The following is an 18,198-nucleotide window of genomic DNA, read 5'->3' as shown; positions in this document are numbered from 1 at the left end:
TAGTTTATACAAATTAATAAACAAATAAGTGTAAAATAATAGAATTTAAAAAAATGCTTCCAAAAAAGTATTTGTCATCGCTACAAAAGTTTTTCAATACAAGAGTTATAGGATTTTTTTATAATGCTCAGAGATAAATGTGAACTTTATAATTTCATGTCTGCTCTCTAGAACCAGCATATGGTGTTTTTTTAAAAGCTTTCATGTACTTCTGTCGGTTTTCAACTCTTGTGCGTCTTCCTAAGTTAGATTCGCGGCCCGTTGTTCTGACATGTACTGCCGACGAATAGTCAGCAGCGGACTTCCAGGACGTCTAGAACCTGATGTCTTGTTAAGTAGACAAACGTGGTAAAAGCTATCGAGTTTTCTGTGTCCATCCTCTTATTTCTTCATTTCTCAAAAGTCAAATCGGGTTGTGGTCCTGTGGCTAGTGTCTCGGACTCACGGACCAAAGGTCTGTGGTTCGAATCCCACTATACCCCAACTTGATTCCATTTCCTAATAGTGAGTTATTTACAACTCGTTGAAAATGGCCTTCAAAATTAATATTTGGGTAAATCATAAGAACGCAAATATTTCTTTTTACTAAAAAAAAAAAAAAAAAAAACAACCAAAAAAATTAATACCCGTAAAATCAGTTACAGAATTTTTTTTTACCCCTCTCAAAATCTATTTTCAAATATCAGGTAATGCACAAGCGCAGCGTACTAAGAGTAAAACCATATCAGATACCGCCCATTCCTTCCGAGCGTTGAGATGTCTTTCAGTTCGTTCCGACGCCTTGTTGTGTGTCGACGTCACCTCTCCGCCGCTCTGACGCCGACGCTTGAAACATTTTAGCGAACGAAACACACATTTGAATCACCATTAAAATGGCGGGAATTAAACAAAAAGTGAAACTCAAATCAAATTAAAATACAACTATCCACAGATAATTTAAATTTTATTGACTCAGACTTATCATTGAGGTTACATAAGTGTTATTTGAGTGATTAAATATGGAGATAAATTCAGAACTACGCATTAAAAATGAAGTTTGGAATCCAAGTGAAACATTCAGTGTTTATGTTTTGAGTGGCACTAACAATGTAACTGGATTTGTAAAAGAACAAAAACAAAAATACTTAATATTTTTTTGCAGCTTGTGAAGACACGATGTTTCTCGATTTGTGTACTGTTTTATTTTTTATATCGTTTGTTTATGGTAAGAAAAACATTAACATTCTTAATTGAGTTTTGATTTCAATTATTTAATTCATTATTTGAATCAATTTTTAAAATGTACATAAAAAAATATAGACGTGTATGTAAGAAAGTATTTTATCTCCAGGCTTCTTTTTTCCTGTTTATTTTTATTTGAGAAGGTAAACATGAAGAGAAAATATAAAAGGTAAAATAATGCAACCCACTCAACCGCAAAACCGGTTTGTCAGCAGGTATCTTATTTTTCCTTTGCAAAGAAAAAAAGTTAAAGAAATTATATAATAAAATAAATAGAACAACTTTGTTTTTAACCACTAATTTTTATTTTTCACCGACCGGTTTTAAAGCAAACAAGCTTCTTTGTCAAGGTTTACGTAACTAATGAATTGATAGAGGTTAAAAACAAAGTAGTTATTTTATCATAATGAATAACCACAAAGTTAGTGCTTTAAATATAAACTTTAAGTAATATAAATATAAAAAGTAATATATAAATTATAAAAAACTTAAAGCGTACGTATTTTCCATAGAATATATATTTACAAAGTAATAATCAATATAAAGCCTTGCAACATATTAGCCATTGAATTATTTTTTTCTTAAAAGTTTTGTTAACATTTTCTTTAAGATCTGCTTGGGAATCTTATTGAAAATTTCAGGAATTGTATAATGAAGTGTTCTTTGGCCAGATTTATTTAAAAGTTTCGGTACTGACAAGCTTTCAAGTTGTGCTAGCCTTGTATTAGTATATGTATCTACTCTTTCCGGTAGGTAGAATCAAACCGATACCTTCAAACAAATTTAAACCACATAATAGCATTGACGGACAGGCACCCTTGCTTTTTAAAAAGTTCAGGTACCTGTTAGGCTTTAAAAATAAACATTTTTAAATTTGACAATTTGAAAGTTCATATATTTGCAGAAATAAATTTGAATGTGACAATAAATATAACTGCCAAATGACACTGACAAACTGATTGATCCTTTTTAGGGAAATTTAAATAGTAAATTAATTTTTAAGTGACATTTTTTTTTAATTCTATATGATTTTTTTATATTTTTATTAAAAATACTCCAAAAACTTTTTTACTACAGTATTCAAGTTTGTCCAAATGTTTTTAGACAAAATACTGGATTTGTTAATCTTTATGACTCCCGAGTGGGTGAAATCCAGTTATTTGTCGACAAACATTTGGACAAACTCAAATATTGTAATAAATGCAACTGGTCCAAGAAGAAGTTTAGAAAAATTTAAGATTGTTTTCAGGCGTTACCTAGTATGTGAAATAATTCAGTCAGATCAGATGTTCAAACATAAGAAAAATTGTGAATGTTACAGTGTGTAAAATGGCTACAATAACCAGCCAATGGCAGGTAATTAGCCTTGTAAATGCTTAGACTCCCATTTTCCCTTATGTAAGGTATTCTCCATCCCTGTTGTAATTTGTTTTTTTTTTTAATGATTAGAAAAGTCTAAAAGAAGATTTTAAAAAAGATTTCTTGCTGAATATTTAAAAAGTATAATTTTCCTATATTTAATATGTACTAAGAATTTGAATTAAAATTTTGAAATTATATTTACTTATTTCAATATAGTACAATAAAGGTACATTTGAGTTTAAATTAATTATTTATTATGATACAACATAATTGTTTTTGATTAATAAATATCAAAAAAGAAACAAGCTCTTGTACTCACAATGAATTTTAATCGATATGAATATCAATAGAATTCATATAATTAAAAATACGAAATACTGTCATTTTGTTATTGTCCTTTATATAATACGAACTAAACCCGGCAATGCTTTGCTATTACTTAATTTGAGTACATGCCCGCATATAGATAAAATTAATTCAATCGAAAGTTTGATAGTACAAAATAGACATGACAATTAGACATTATCATTTTTGTATTTCGGTTTACATAAATTGTGAGGACAGAGAATTTTAATAAATAGGAATTCAAGCAATATTTTCCTGTCACTGTATTACAGATGCCTTCCCGATACTGTGCAAAAAAGACAAATGTATGTCAGACCTTTTATTAGAATAGACAAAATCGACGTTTCGTTGTCCCGTTTTCCGCACCTCAAAACTGAACCGATTTTGTATTAATCAAAATAAAATTTTCTGTATCGGTAGGTTTTGCGTTTTTCAAAAATAGATATATTTTAACTGTGCTTTTTTACGGGTTTTTGGGTCGTTCTTGTTCCTATTATAAATTATTTTTCAAAAAATAATACAATACGGACACGCCTATGGTATATAATACGTGTAAAAAAATCACAACTCTTGTGCTATTATCCAGAGAGTAAATACGAGAATACGTTTGTTTAAAGAAAAGTCGGACCGCGTTTTCTCTTAAGATTTAACATTATTAAGTATACTTACAATCCATAAAGACGATTGTTCTTAAAAAAACCATCGACCTATTAATACAAATAGACGCACCTGGAACCCTCTTAAAGTAAACTTAACTCATGCCCAAACGCTCAATTTTGCCCTACGCTTATTTAGTCGTTCTTTAATCACCAGCTGGGTTTTGACGTGAGATTGACATTCAATTTAAAACCAAAATGCGTGGTTGTGCCGTAAAAGCGAGTAGAAACCGTTTGGATAAACGTAAAAAAGATGGTGAAACTTTTCATTGGTGAGTAAGTACCTAGGTACTTGCTTATGATAGAATTCTAAAACATTCATTGATTAATTTTCATTCACATAATTATTTTTGCAAATGTCAAACTCTGCTCTTCTTGCCAAAAAAGGTGCATTTTATTTTAGAATGCAATTTTCGAAAATGTATTTAATGTCCGTTAATATTATTTTATTATTACCAAAAATTCTATTGAAAGAAATAAATGGGTACACATTATAAGGAATTTAAGTAAATAATTATTCATTCAAAAACAAACTTTTTTTATTTACAATAATAAACGTCCTTACAATTTTTTTGTATTAGCATTCTCTTTTTTTCCGTGTTTTGACTCTTTATCTTCACAAACATCAATATATGGAAGAATTGAAGGAATATGTTATATTATAAATATTTAAAGCATTAATTTTGGGGTCAAACATTTAACTAAATGTTATAACATTTAAAATATATTATAATTAACAAATTAAAAAAGAGATGGAGAATACCTAGAAGAAGATAATATGGAAGTCTAGGCATTTACAGGGCTTATGACCTGTCATTGGCTGGTTCAAGTGGCCACTTTACACACCGTGTAAAATTGTTTTCAGGCGTTGCCTAGTATGTGAAATAGCCGCTAGGCTATTTATTACATGTCGGCATTTAACTGAATTGCTAGACTACTCGTTTAATAAACATTCAACGAAAGTGTTGAACGTCGCTAACCCTCTTTAACGTTAATAAAACATTAACAATCATTGCATTTTTTAATTTATTTCGTTGTGTTAAGTAAGGTTAGGCCAGGATAGTTTGGTTTAATAACTATTTAACTAAATCTTTTTTTATACTTAATTCTTTGACTTAATAATTAATCCTCGACTTAACGCGATACATTAAGTAAAAACAAATTGATTAAATTATTTAACTCACCCAATATATCCTAAACTAACCCGGCAGCTTTTGGTTCGGTCGTTACCAAAGTGATAGCATACAAACCAACAGGTTGAACGTTGAGTTGTTTTAATTCATTCAACGAACGGCCTAGCCATTCAGGTGAATGCCGGCATTTAATTAACCACCTAGCCGCTTCAATGGCTGATTTAACTACTTGGCGGCTAAATATATAATTGTTAGTCCATTATAAAAATGCATATGAATGATTTATTTTGTTTCTTAACATTTTTGGTCTTTTCATGTGAATATATTTTTTAAACCACATATTTTGTATTATTATTGATTGAATTGGCATTCACTTTGTAACACTTCATGACAAATTTTACAAAAATAAAACTTTGTTATAAGTGTTACACAATTTTATTATTTTACATGAACCCTATAACAGTTTCGCAAGAGCGCTCTTCCCTCTGACGGGTCATATAAAGATTTAAAAGTTGTTTATGTATACATATATTTAAAAAAAAATGAAATGAATACACAAATATAAAATTTCATATCGACCGTCGATGGGAGGAGTGTTCTCCTGAAACTGTGGTAGTGTTCTTGTAAAATAATAAAATGGTGTAACACTAATAACTAAATTTTATTTTCATTATAATACATATTTTGTACATTATTTTTATTTATAAATCTTAATTTTTATGCATAAAAATTGATGGGAAAAAAATTCACCTTAAGCATACATTTTATGTGTCCACTTTTTTTTTACTAGTATAATATGTAAACAGCTTTCTTTTTTTCTTCTTCTTTTTAATTCATTTTTATTTCCTTCTTTTGTTTTTTGGTTTAAATAACTGATGTGTAAATGAAATATGATTCCAAATATTATAAATATATTTTTTATTTTTTATTTCTTTCACTTGATATTTTGTAAACTACATTTCCGATTTAATATTTATGTATGTAAAAGTTTACAGGGCGTTTAAATATATGAATGAAGCCTGGCTAAATTTTAAAAAAATAATTAAATGAATACATTTCAGAGATTCGGTGCTTAAGCGTCACGGACTTACGTATACACCCCCCGGCTGTGGAGAGAGGGGGTAGCGTGACACTACAGTGTGTTTACGAGTTGAAGGATGCACCCCTATACTGTGTAAAATGGTACAGAGGGTACCGAGAGTTCTATCGATACGCCCTCACTGACAGCCCTGCAACTAAAGTGTTCCCGTTTTCAGGAATAAACGTTAATGTACGTATACGTATACACATATTTTAATTCAAAGCTGAAACAAGCAAACATTATCACTCGCCTCTGTTTAAATGTATTTTATTCAAGATATGTCATACAGTCAATGAAATAAGACGGGTTTTTATCGCTAACTCCGTATCAAGATGTCAAAGGTTCGAATCTTCTTACTCCACCATATTTTCTAAATTATTTTTACTTTCTGTGCTGCTGAATAGCGTTTATTAATTATTATTTGAAGTAATATGTCATACCAATAATATTTTGAGTTTGTTCAAATGTTTGCAGATATGCTGAATTTCCTCCCTAGGGAGTTATTTTTATCTTAATTTGTCGCAACAGAGAGGTAACATATTTTTGAGAGTAGAGTATAGAAGTTTAGGCGTTTACATGGCTTATAGCCTGTCATCGGCTAGTGTAAGTGGCCACTTTACACAGTGTGTAATATTCACAATTCTGCCCATGTTCAAAAATCCGCATTTCCTCAACTCTTCCATCTGTTTATTTTAACCGAAACCTTTATCACGGGGGTGAAAGTCATCCGGCTGATCCAATTTACCTACTAGGCAATGCCTGAAAACAATTTTCAAATTTTTTGTACTTCTTATACCAGTAAATTAATTAAAAACATATTTAAATATGTTCAAATGTTTGCAAACAGGCTGGATTTTCTCCCTAGGGAGTTATTTAGGTCTGAGTTTGTTGCAACAGAGAAAGAAAATATTTTTAAGAATGGAATATGGAAGTCTAAGGTTTTACAAGGCTTATGACTTGTCAAAACTGGTTTAAATTGCCACTTTACACACTGTAATATTTACCATTCTCATCATTTTTAAACATGCACATTTCTTTATGTTATAATTTCAGTAACCCACTAAGTCTAGAGACTTTTCAGTGTACACATTTTTTTAACTGGTATGTTTTACACACATACATATTACATTTCAATTCATTTCCTAAAACGTACTAAGGAGTAGTTTCTTTTTTCATTTAAAGATCTTTTGCTTAAAAATTGGTTTTCGGGAGATTATCAAACGATCTTGGAATAACGCAATTTAATGTTCGTTCTCCGAAGTAATTTGGAATTTGGGGGACGGCTATAGAACTTATTGTTTTTAATTTAGTGTCATGCGTAGGTTGCTCTTTTTTAGTATTATTTATTAAAAAGGCGATCTATAATTAATTGAAGACATGATTGGATGAAGGCGCAAAGTCGCAATTTTTCGAAAATGTGTTTTTTTATAAAGATGAAGAATTTAAATACAACCGTTTCATATTAAACCGACTTCATCATAAAAAAAAGTAGCACAAAACCAATTTCAAGGCTGAATGAAGGTGATATATTATCAATAATTGTACTGATGATCAAAACTTTAACCCCAGATATCTCTGTTTTTTGTGTTTGTCACATAACACCTTTATCTTCACATGTTTACAATTTAAAGTCACAAAGTTGTTTTACCGGCAGCGTATCAGAGAATATCAAATATACACTTTCGCCCATATATTTCACCCTACTAGATAGCTTAGTTTGTTTCCCATTTTCTAATGATTTTGAATATTAGTGACTAAAAAAAAAAACAAAAAATTGAAGTATTTGAACAAATCATAAGAATGCAAATATTTCCATTGAAAAATTTATACAGATGAAGCATATTTCTAATTTGTCATACTTCGTGTAATAAGTGTTAAAATAATTTCTAAGGGTTTTTACTCAACACGGATTTGTCTACTGAGTCCGAGCAAGAACATACTTATGAGTTGTTTCTAGTATATATATATATATTTTTTTTATTCGTATAAAGGTAGATATTAAAAAAAAATATAATAGCGTATCCATAACTCTATGAGACCAAGAACCCTGTGTTGAGTTAGAATACAACACAATGGAAAGTGGAAGCATGCGTATTATTAAAGTATACTAAAAATAAATTATCCTTGTCATCATATTTGCATTTTAATTCGTCCAATTAATATTAATAAACTTTTCAAATGTCAATATGTCGAACGTGTTGAATTGTGTGAGTTTGTTTAAAAAACGTATTTAAAAAAATTACATTGTAAAAAGTAATAATTTTTATGTCCTGATACATACAATATGAAGTTTTTTAGTGAAAATTTTTGGTGGAAGCTCTTAGTAACTTATTATACAAATGAGTTAAGTGATACTGGAATACATACATTTAGAATAACCAGTGATAGGTAACATGACGTTCGCAACATCTTTGAAAATGGTATATCTACTATAAAAAAACATGCATTTTTAAAGAGGGTATGAACCAAATGATAGCTAGTGCAGTAAACTGCTTTTCAATTTGTGCAGTAACCCATGTTTTCGGGTACATTAGCTCTGTTGGCTGTCGGGATATTAGTTTTCTTCTAGGTCCTGACGTTATCAGGAAGATATTCTCTTCTCACACTCCACTTCTCACAGTTAAAAAAAAACTTAAATAAGTTCATCTCTATTAACAAAAATAACATACGTAAATACACCTAGTGTTGTATGCATTTATTTTAAAACCATCACATTAAATGAAAAAAAATATTAAATTATGAGTAACTAACAAAATATCATTATATTGTAAATGATATAATATATGTTCGCTTTAGAAAAAATCTTTTATCATGTTACGTTTCGTATAATAAACAAAAAAATATTAATTTTTAAACAAGCATTGACGATCAAACACCAGCAATTAAATAAAATAATAATTAAATTGTTAAATTGAGTAAATATTGAGTGAAAGAATATAGCCGAAAATACTGTTAGATAATAGAAATAATTTTTTAAAAAGCTGATCTTTAGGTTGAAATAAAAATGTTTTCCATAGTAAATACTTATTTTCTCTTATTACACTAACTTAAACTTTATATATTAATGTACTTGGTTAGCATTTTATCAAAATACTTATTTATTTAAAAAAATATTATTTCATAAATTGTTAAGTTGGTAGTTATAATTTTTATAAATTGTTATTGTACGATAGAATTTTCGTAAACAGAAAAAACAACAGATAAGTCACGTTTAATGTATATAAATTTAATTTATTTATAGAGGACAATTTTAATACTACCAAGTATTGATAATATTATCGAATTTTTATATGTTTTTTGCCTTCTTAATGCGATCGCTAAAATAATTAAAACATTTACAAAATATTTTATTTATGATGGTTTTTTTTTAAATTTTGAGTTTTTTTTTAAACAACCTACCAATTGAAAGAAAAACAGTTTTGCTGTTTTATTTTGATATTATACCTATTGATTGTATGTTTCCTTTTGTAGCTCGCAAGTTCTAACGCAACGCAGGTTGTTCTTCAAAGGGTTGATTTCACTCTAACAGGAAACTTTACCTGCGAAGTTTCTGCTGACGCCCCTTCGTTTTCTACAGCGTTGGCTTCAGGGTACTTAGAGGTTGTCAGTAAGTACAATTTACAATTAATTACTATTCTAAACTTTAGAGGAACTTTTAATGTGGTACTTTAAATTTATTTGGTACTATTGAAGTTAATAAGAGTAACCATCGGCGTCGTTTATAAATTTGCTGATAAGATTGTTAGGTATAAGCAGTGTTTTTAGAATATATTTTATCTTTGTAAATGTTTGATAAATGCATATTTTTTCGGTTTTTTAAAGAAATATTTGTCTTAAAATAAGATTTTCTAAGAAATGGCAACATGTAACGTATTTTTTGGATCAAAAAACGCACTTTTTTACTATTTTTTCCCCCAAAAATTGGGGTCCGTCGTATGTATGCATGCGTCTTATTAGAAAAATCATTTTTTTTCTCAAAAAGATGATATGTACATTTTGGGGTACGACTTACGGTCCGATACGTCTTATCGTCCGCAAAATACTGTATTTGTCTACAAAAATCATTAAATAAAAAATGACCTTTTGTAAACACAAACAAATTATTCAATACTTATTTAACCAAATTATATAAAATATATCAATAGTAGTAAATTCATCATCATCATTCCATATCCGCCCCCTAGTTGGAGAATATGGTGTCCACAAAGAGCCTCCAGGCATCTCTGTCGGCTGCTATCTCCTGTGTGTCCTCCCAAGTCAGGTTTGCGTCCCGTGGTTCTGACATTAACTGCCCACCAAAAATCAGCAGTGGCTATTCAGGACGTCAAGAACTTGATGTCTTTTAAAGTAGGCAAGAGTGGTTAAGGCTCTCAGGAGGCATTCGCAGTATTTAGCCCAGCCAACCGTATTGCCTTCACTTGGTGACAGTTACCGGAGTTTGTTGCGTTCGTTCTCTTATAACTTTATTCCTTACAAAGTCAAACCACTGCACACATAAGCTTCTTATGAGACATCTATTCTGAAAACTTGGTATTTTCCTGTTTTGAGCCCTAGTGTGATGCCACGATTCGGATCCGTAGAGGAGAACAGGTGTTATGTACGTGTAGTATAGGCGGTATTTGATTTTGTGGTGGAAGGGGAATGTACCTATAAAATGCTGCGACATCATGTTGCCCTTGCGACAATACCATCAAGTCAGAACTCTACGTCCTCGTCGTAAAACCCGGACAATGTGTCTTTCGGGACATAGCTAACAGAGTTAAAGGCGAATGGCGAGCCTCAGGCTCCACAAAACCCGCGCAACTCCAGCTAAGGGATAGAAAAAAACCCTGACAGAAAAATCAAAGGCACGGTACTAGGTCTTAAGGTAGCAGCCCTACTAAGTACCTAGGACACGGGAGGTTAGTCACATTCCTGTCCAAAACCCAAACTAATTACGAAACCATAAAAAAATGAAACCGGACGGAACTGCAACAGACCTGGCAAACGAAATAAGGATAATGATTAAAGAGTATGTACATGGAACGTTAGAACGCTACATCGAAGAGGTGCACTGAGAGCTTTATGTGACCAACTGGCTAAATACAGAGCTGACATAACTGCCCTACAAGAAGTAAAATGGCTAGGAAATGGTAGTTTAGAGAAAAAATAATACAATGCATATTATAGTTGTCATAAAAAGCACCATATTCTAGCAGCTGGTTTTATAGTATCAAAAAGAGTCAAACATTTGGTAATTGACTTCAGACCAATAAATGAAATAATGTGTGTGATTCGTATTAAAGGTAAATTCTATAATTACAGTATAATAAATGGCCATGCCCCAACCAAGAACAGTGAAGAGAATGAAAAAGATGAATGGTACAATGTGCTGGAACAAATTTACAAATTTAAATTCAAAATTAAATTTAAAAAAATACTAAGGAAGATATTTGGTGCTGTTGACCAAAACGAAGTGTGGAAGAGACGGTCATGAATTAGTGGCACTGTATGATGAACCCAACATTGCACAATACATCAAAATAAGAAGATTAAAATGGTTGGGCCATGTGCACAGAATGAATGATAATCGCACCCCAAAAAATATTATTTATACCACTCCGGAATGCAGACAAAGCAGAGGCATACCAAAATTAAGATGGCTGGATAATGTGGAAAGTGACATAAGAGCGATTGACCTGACAAACTGGAAAAGAGCCGCGGGGTGCAGGGATGAATGGAGACAAATTCTGGAGGAAGCCAGGGCCCACAACGGGCAGTAGCGCCACTAATGATGAAATATCCGATCTCCAGATAGCCTTCACACAGTTAAATGTGGCACCTGCTTTTCCTAGCGGCACATGTGTACTTGATTGATCACAAACTGACAAAACTGCAGTGAGGGGTACAATGAAAGTTTTTAAAGTTTATTTGTTTTGTTATTTTCGCGGTTTGATTGTAAAGAAATATTAAATTTTCGCTTAATTAGTTTTAAAAAAAAAAAAAAAATTGATATTGATATGCGAAACTGAAGAAAGACTCAAGTCTTTATGAACAGTTTCGGGAAAGGGGTGGATGCTTTCATTGTAGCCGCACTTTCATTTCTTTTTGAAAGTGACCATTTTTTTGTAACATATACTCCTTGGTATTTAAAAACTCTCGACCATTTCCATGACTTCGTTTGAGAGTCAGAAGATTTGAGGCATTAAGTATTATTACTCATTACACGAGTTTTTGAAATATTGATTTTTAAGCCCATGCATGTGGAGAATCTATTAAGACTATTTACAGTAACTTTTACACCCCTGATTGAGCCGTCAATTATACCTGCATCATCAACAGTAATTTATTTATTTGACAATTGTAGTCTGCATTATTTTAAGAGTTGTTAAACCCATTACGTTATGCAGTCAATAAATATAAGTTAATGCATAGAAAACAGATAGCTGCTAAACTGCCGATATGTACAAATAAATAGGTTCATATTATCCTCAGAAGCCGTATTCAGCAAGCGAATTGCCGAATCGTAATTTTTATTTAATTTTCTAATACGCGTAAGAGGCAAAAACAAACATATTACAGGTGTGTACAAACTAAGTAATAATTGAAAAAAATCAACAAAGGTGCGATATTAATTCTTTATTTTTTTAAGACAGAAATTAAAAAAAATAATAATTGAAAAAAGGTAAATGATTTTTTTTTAAAATGGGTTGAACAAATTAATATTAAAAATAAATAAAAAAATTGAAATAAAATTATTGTATGTGATAATAATAATATACATGGTACACATATGATGTTTGGTATAGTAAATTATAAACGGTATAGTAAATTACAAAAAAATATTACTAGAACCTCTTTTAATATAAGTGTTTAAAATGTTTTTTTTTTAATATTGTTGAAGTATTAATTAACTTATGAATTTTTAAATTTTATTGGTCTAAAAACTAACTCAAAAAGAATTTTATTTTCTTAGTTAAAAAAAGTTAGCTAAAATAACACTTTTATAAAAAGGAATTCCGATTTAAAGGTAAAATAATGGAATCAGAAAAATCTTATTGGCGTGGCGTCAATAAAGGATTCAGCTCTTTAACTTCACAAAAATCAATAGTTGGAAGAATCGAAGAAATGTGGATGTTTAACATTATTGTTATTCTTATTATTAAAGGTGGAGTCAGTGCTATACAATCACCTGACGTCACTGCGACCTCTGAAAATATATTGTGACGGGTCCCCGTGAAAAGTTCTCGCCCTCCCAGCCCCGGTCTATAAAGAGCCTGGCTACAGTGTGAAAGACGAAAAATCTCATTTTGCTATATCTCTCCCTCCAACCCTAGATCCGTAAAGTGTTCATCATTGGCAAAATGATCACTTTTACACTGTGCGTAAAGAAGGCAGTTTAACCAGTCAATGACAGGTCATTAGTCCAGTAAATGCCTAGACTTACATTTTCCCATATGCAAAATGCTGTTAAAACATGTCAGCAATTTTGAAATTAAACGTTTTTTTGTAAATATTATAAATGTTTAATGACTCAAAAAAATACTTTTTTTAAATTCGTAGGAAGTCAGTTGTTTCATGATATAATCTTAGGTTACAAGAGAACTTTTAGTTTTTTTTCCCTGTTATAGAAATGTCTTTTCCTGAAACCAATTTACTTTCTACCTAAGTCCTGTAATTGTCTTTCCGGGAATTCGGATTTATGACAGTTCCCTATGTCGGTGAAAAGAAGGATTTTGACGAAAGTTTAATTAGATTTTCGAGCGGCTGACTGCACTAAGAAAGTACATTTTTACAGAACCAATCAACTTCTTCCATTTATGTAAGACCTTTATCTTTCTACGGGAGTTAAATCTATTCGGAGTGCGAAATTGCAGTAGTTCGCCAATGCGCAAATGTGCAAGAACGATTCCATATATTGTCTTATCTCTAGAATCCAATTAAGACAGAGCTTCAACTTATTTATTGAAGCTATGCGCTCAAGAATGAGAATAGAATTAAATAATTCGGTGCCTACCTTTGGGAATACTTAATACAAAAATATAGCTTCAGCAATAAAATATAAACTTTTTATTTATCCATAGTAATTATAATGTTTAATTGGTACAAATAAAAAAAACAAAACTTTTTTTTCTGTTTCAAAATATTTCTTTTAATATAACTTTCAAGTATCTTTGTTTTGGTGCAACGATTAAAGAATAGTATATTTACTTATTTTTTATCCAAATAGGCTCAGAGGCCTTTTACAACACAGGTATAAAAATAAAATTCAAGCTTTTTATGATATAAAACGTTAATATGGAAGTACTTATCAAATGAAGATTTTTTATAGTATCAAGCACACTATGTAAAATATGTTGTATAGGTACTATTTAAAAAAAAAAAAATATTTTATTCACAAAACATACAGTCATACATAATAAATAGCTCTTTCATGACATTGGTCGTAGGGAGTCAGAAAAGTTAATGCATGCCACGGATTGGAGATTCTTACTGGATATCGAAAATAAAATATGAAAAAAAGAATAATTTTAAAATATATAAATACAGATGACAACCATGAAGTTCAGCATTATAAATAAATTGTCTATGTTTTATGAATGTATGTATGTGTATGCGCATGGGTGTATGTACGTGTGTGTGTATATATATATGTGTATATATGTGTGTGTATATATGTGTATGTGTGAATGTATATGTATCAAAATGTGTATGCGAGTAAGTTTATATTTTATTAGTCTGTGCTCTTTATTAATATGTTAACTATTATCATTTATTAGAATGTAATTGCCTAGCTTGGAACTGGGTTTGTACCCTTGTTAGCTTGGCAAAGTGAACGTAAAATTGTATTTCTGATAAAAGGTGTAAATAAATAAATAAATAAATCAAATAAATATCCAAAACCACGAATTTTAACATAAAAAGACTAATAAAGTTTTCATAAATTATGTCAAAGATGTAAACATTAAATGTGACAATTTAAATAAATAAATGAAAAAATTTGCGTTTTACATGGAGGTTGTTGTTGGTCATAAATAAAAAATACCGAATGCACACTCCGAGCCATCCATGTGCACATATATGAACGTATATACTAAACGTAAACAGACACATACATTACATGCGATACATATACATATTATCCATGTTATAATTCACTAAAGATGTACATTCGGCAACAATCCCAAATAATCAACTCCATGAAGAAATTTTCTGTATAAATGCAACGTGCTGTTGAAAATGTCCACATTAATACTGAGTCCATTAAAAGTTTTTCTGGTACGTCTAATAAATGAAATTGAGATATTTATTTTTTTACAAGTTGGTGTATAAAAATGGAAATTCAATCTGGTATAGCGTAAAGGACAACGAAAACCAATCGTTTGTAAAAGATATGATGGCAAATCTACCATATTTTTTTATAATTTTGAAAAGAAAAATTAAATCTCTCCTTCCTCCTTTTTTATAATGAGTCTATATTTAATTTAATCAATTATTCACCGTAATTATTTTCAATGTTACCAAAACCATATTCCAGACGCCTTATAAATTTATTTTAAATGTTCTCGATTTGAATATTCAGCAGTATCGAATGACATTATGCTATATAGATAAGCAAAAATAAAGGTAAAATACTCCATACAAGTAGATAATAAACATGTTTGAAAAATTATAGTAGTTTTGGCCAAAAAATTATGGTTTACTGGAAGTATTAGTTAATTGTAAGTAAGCAAAATAAAAACAGTCAGAGTAATTTTTAAAGCATTTGCATAATGTAAGTTATTTTTATTTTATCGCTGTAATATTTTTTTATCTAAAATCTGGCAATGGAGAACGAAACATGTCAATTACTCCGTACTCTAAAATAAAAATGATATTTGAAGCTCTAACTTTGTGTTTATTAATTTTGATTAAATAAATATAAAACAACTTTGTTTTTAACCGCTTATTTTTGTTTTTTGTAACAACCGGTTCCAAAGCTACACAATTTTTTTTATCTTTTAAGCTTCTAACAATTAAATTTCAAATATAGAATTCTTTTTGCAAATATCAAACTCAACTCTTCTACCATTGGGGGTGCACTTTATGTAGGAATGCAGTTTTCAAAAATGTGTGAAATGTCAGTTAATATTATTTTATCATTACTGAAAATCCTTAAAAAGAAGTAAATGGGTAGAAATTATAAGGAGTTAAGGAAAGAATCTGATTGGGATCCATATTGTTTGAAAACATTAAAAAACAAACATTTTATAAACAAAGAAAATGACATCTTTCCTTTTTTTGTATATACATTCTTGTCAAATGCAACTCTTGGTAGATAGATGAATAAAAAAATTATGCCCCAAATTTTTTTTTTTACCGATTAGAATGGAAATTTTAAGATCTACAAACATCCACAGCGAAAAGCTCATTATGATGCATAAAAAAATCGCACGTAAATCGTTAAAGCCGTTTAACAGGAGTAAAGTTATATCAAACGTACACATGAATTATTTATTTATTTATATTTTTATTTAATTTTACAATACGCCCAAGGGGCATTTACAAAAAATATACAGGTAAGTACAAACATAGTGCGCAAAAATTTAAAAGATAAACAATGATTTTTTGTATACATTTAGAAACAATAAGAAGCATACTGCCATGCAAAATAAAAAAAGAAACTTTACATAGTAAAAAGGAAAAAAAAAATTAATGGATAAAATAAAAATTATTGAATTAAAAAGCAAATTGTAAATAACTTGTAAAGAATTCAAACAAAAAATATATACATTTTCATATACTTATAAGTATAAAAAAAAATGGTATCAACAAATTATTGTTAAAACCAAATAATAAAAATTAGTTAATAGTAAGTATATATGTGAAAATAATATAATATACGGTACACAAAATTTTTTGTATGTTAATATGAGAAAGAGATAAGATAATAATAATACACATCAAAAACAGAGAAAGAATTGTATGAAAAAGAAAGTTTTATTACGACATTAATAATTTGTTTCAAACAGTGCATTTAAGAACGTTTTAAAATTGATATATATACATAAAGATAAGATTTACATATGGAAGCTAGATTACCAATCGTCGTGTAGCTACGAAGCGCATTGATGAGTGAAATTCTGGCAAGTTAAATGGTATCAATGAATTTATAAATAATAAACGTAAATATCGAGCATAGTATTAAAATTGTCAAAGGTTCATGCTAAGAAGTAAGCAATAAAAACCAAATGAATATTACAATACGATTAAAAAACTAAATACATATAGCAATACGATAATTTATTACAACACCTTTTAATTATTTGCCAGGAATATTAAATAAAACGAAGCAATACATTGATTTCCGCGTACATTATAAATTAAGTGAGATAATTTGCGCGGGAAAATTGATCGTCGAACCAACTTTTGAAATCGAATTATCAATGTTACCGCGCGCGAATGGTGTCGCTATAATTAATTGATCACGCTCGACTATTACCGTCCCGGTGGAAACTATTTGGAATCCATTAAGGATATTAATTTAGCTAAAATAAATTTCAATGGACATTTTCCGTTTTTCTTTTCCAGAGACGAGTTGGCAAGTGCAAAACTTGCGACTAAGATCTACACAATAAGGGTGGTTAAAGTTCGGTTTAATTCGAACTGAAATAGATCCCTGATCAGCGCTGAATCAGGCAGGGTTAATTGCTAGACTACACAGAGAGAAGTGCCGTAAATAAAATGCACTTTACAAATGTTCGGTTTTAATGAGAAAATTCAGTGATTCGGGAAATTAGAAAACATGGTTTTCTTACACGCGGTAAAAATACAACTACTTTAAAACGTTACAGCCTCACGTGAATAAAATAAAATAAAAAACAAATTTGATTGTACTCCAAGTGCAATTCAATCTTTAGAGTAAAGGAGAGTAATTGCAGATCAATTATTCCTATTTAAACTTGTAAACGATGTCATAGATGGCCTTATACTTACAAGTTATTTAGAATATCTTGTGCTCAACAGGACTAGACCCCTCACTACATTCAATTTGCCGATACCCAGGACAAATTCAAGAAAGAATGCTTCTTTCTATAGAGCATGTCAATATTACAATACCGTTTTCTCAGGTCAAGCAGACATTTATCATTTTTCCCATACTAAATATAAAAAATAACTTATAGGCGTTGATAATACGCCTGTTTATTACATGAGTATTTATTTTATTTTTATTTTTATTTATTTTCTTTTATTCAGGGAACATACAGTACAGTTACAAAGTTTAATATTTTACACAATTGGACTTAATTCTAATGGACCAGTGAAGTTTCCATATTAAAAAGCAATTAAATGTAAGGTTAATTATGAAAGTATAAAAAAGAGAAGGAAAAAGAAAACATAAATGAAAGTTGTTTAAAAATTAAAATTTAAGTGAAAAAAA

The 18,198-nt window shown here is 29.9% G+C and overlaps 1 protein-coding gene across 1 annotated transcript in view; it reads left to right on the top strand.

Annotated features, from left to right (window-relative positions):
- The first annotated feature begins 764 nt into the window (after window positions 1-764).
- The window catches only part of LOC148284113 (uncharacterized), a 29,829-nt gene continuing 12,395 nt past the window's right edge, over window positions 765-18,198 (top strand). Inside the window, exons 1-3 of the mRNA XM_088242659.1 lie at window positions 765-1,204; window positions 5,779-5,987; window positions 9,270-9,405. Coding sequence (XP_088098785.1) covers window positions 1,156-1,204; window positions 5,779-5,987; window positions 9,270-9,405 — 394 coding nt within the window. The 5' untranslated portion in view covers window positions 765-1,155. The remainder of the gene's footprint in view (window positions 1,205-5,778; window positions 5,988-9,269; window positions 9,406-18,198) is intronic.

This window comes from Micrasema longulum, unplaced genomic scaffold (assembly GCF_059751315.1).
Source record: "Micrasema longulum isolate JH-2025_06_02 unplaced genomic scaffold, ASM5975131v1 h1tg000148l, whole genome shotgun sequence".
Taxonomy (NCBI): domain Eukaryota; kingdom Metazoa; phylum Arthropoda; class Insecta; order Trichoptera; family Brachycentridae; genus Micrasema; species Micrasema longulum.
This window is presented reverse-complemented; position numbering and strand designations above follow the sequence as displayed.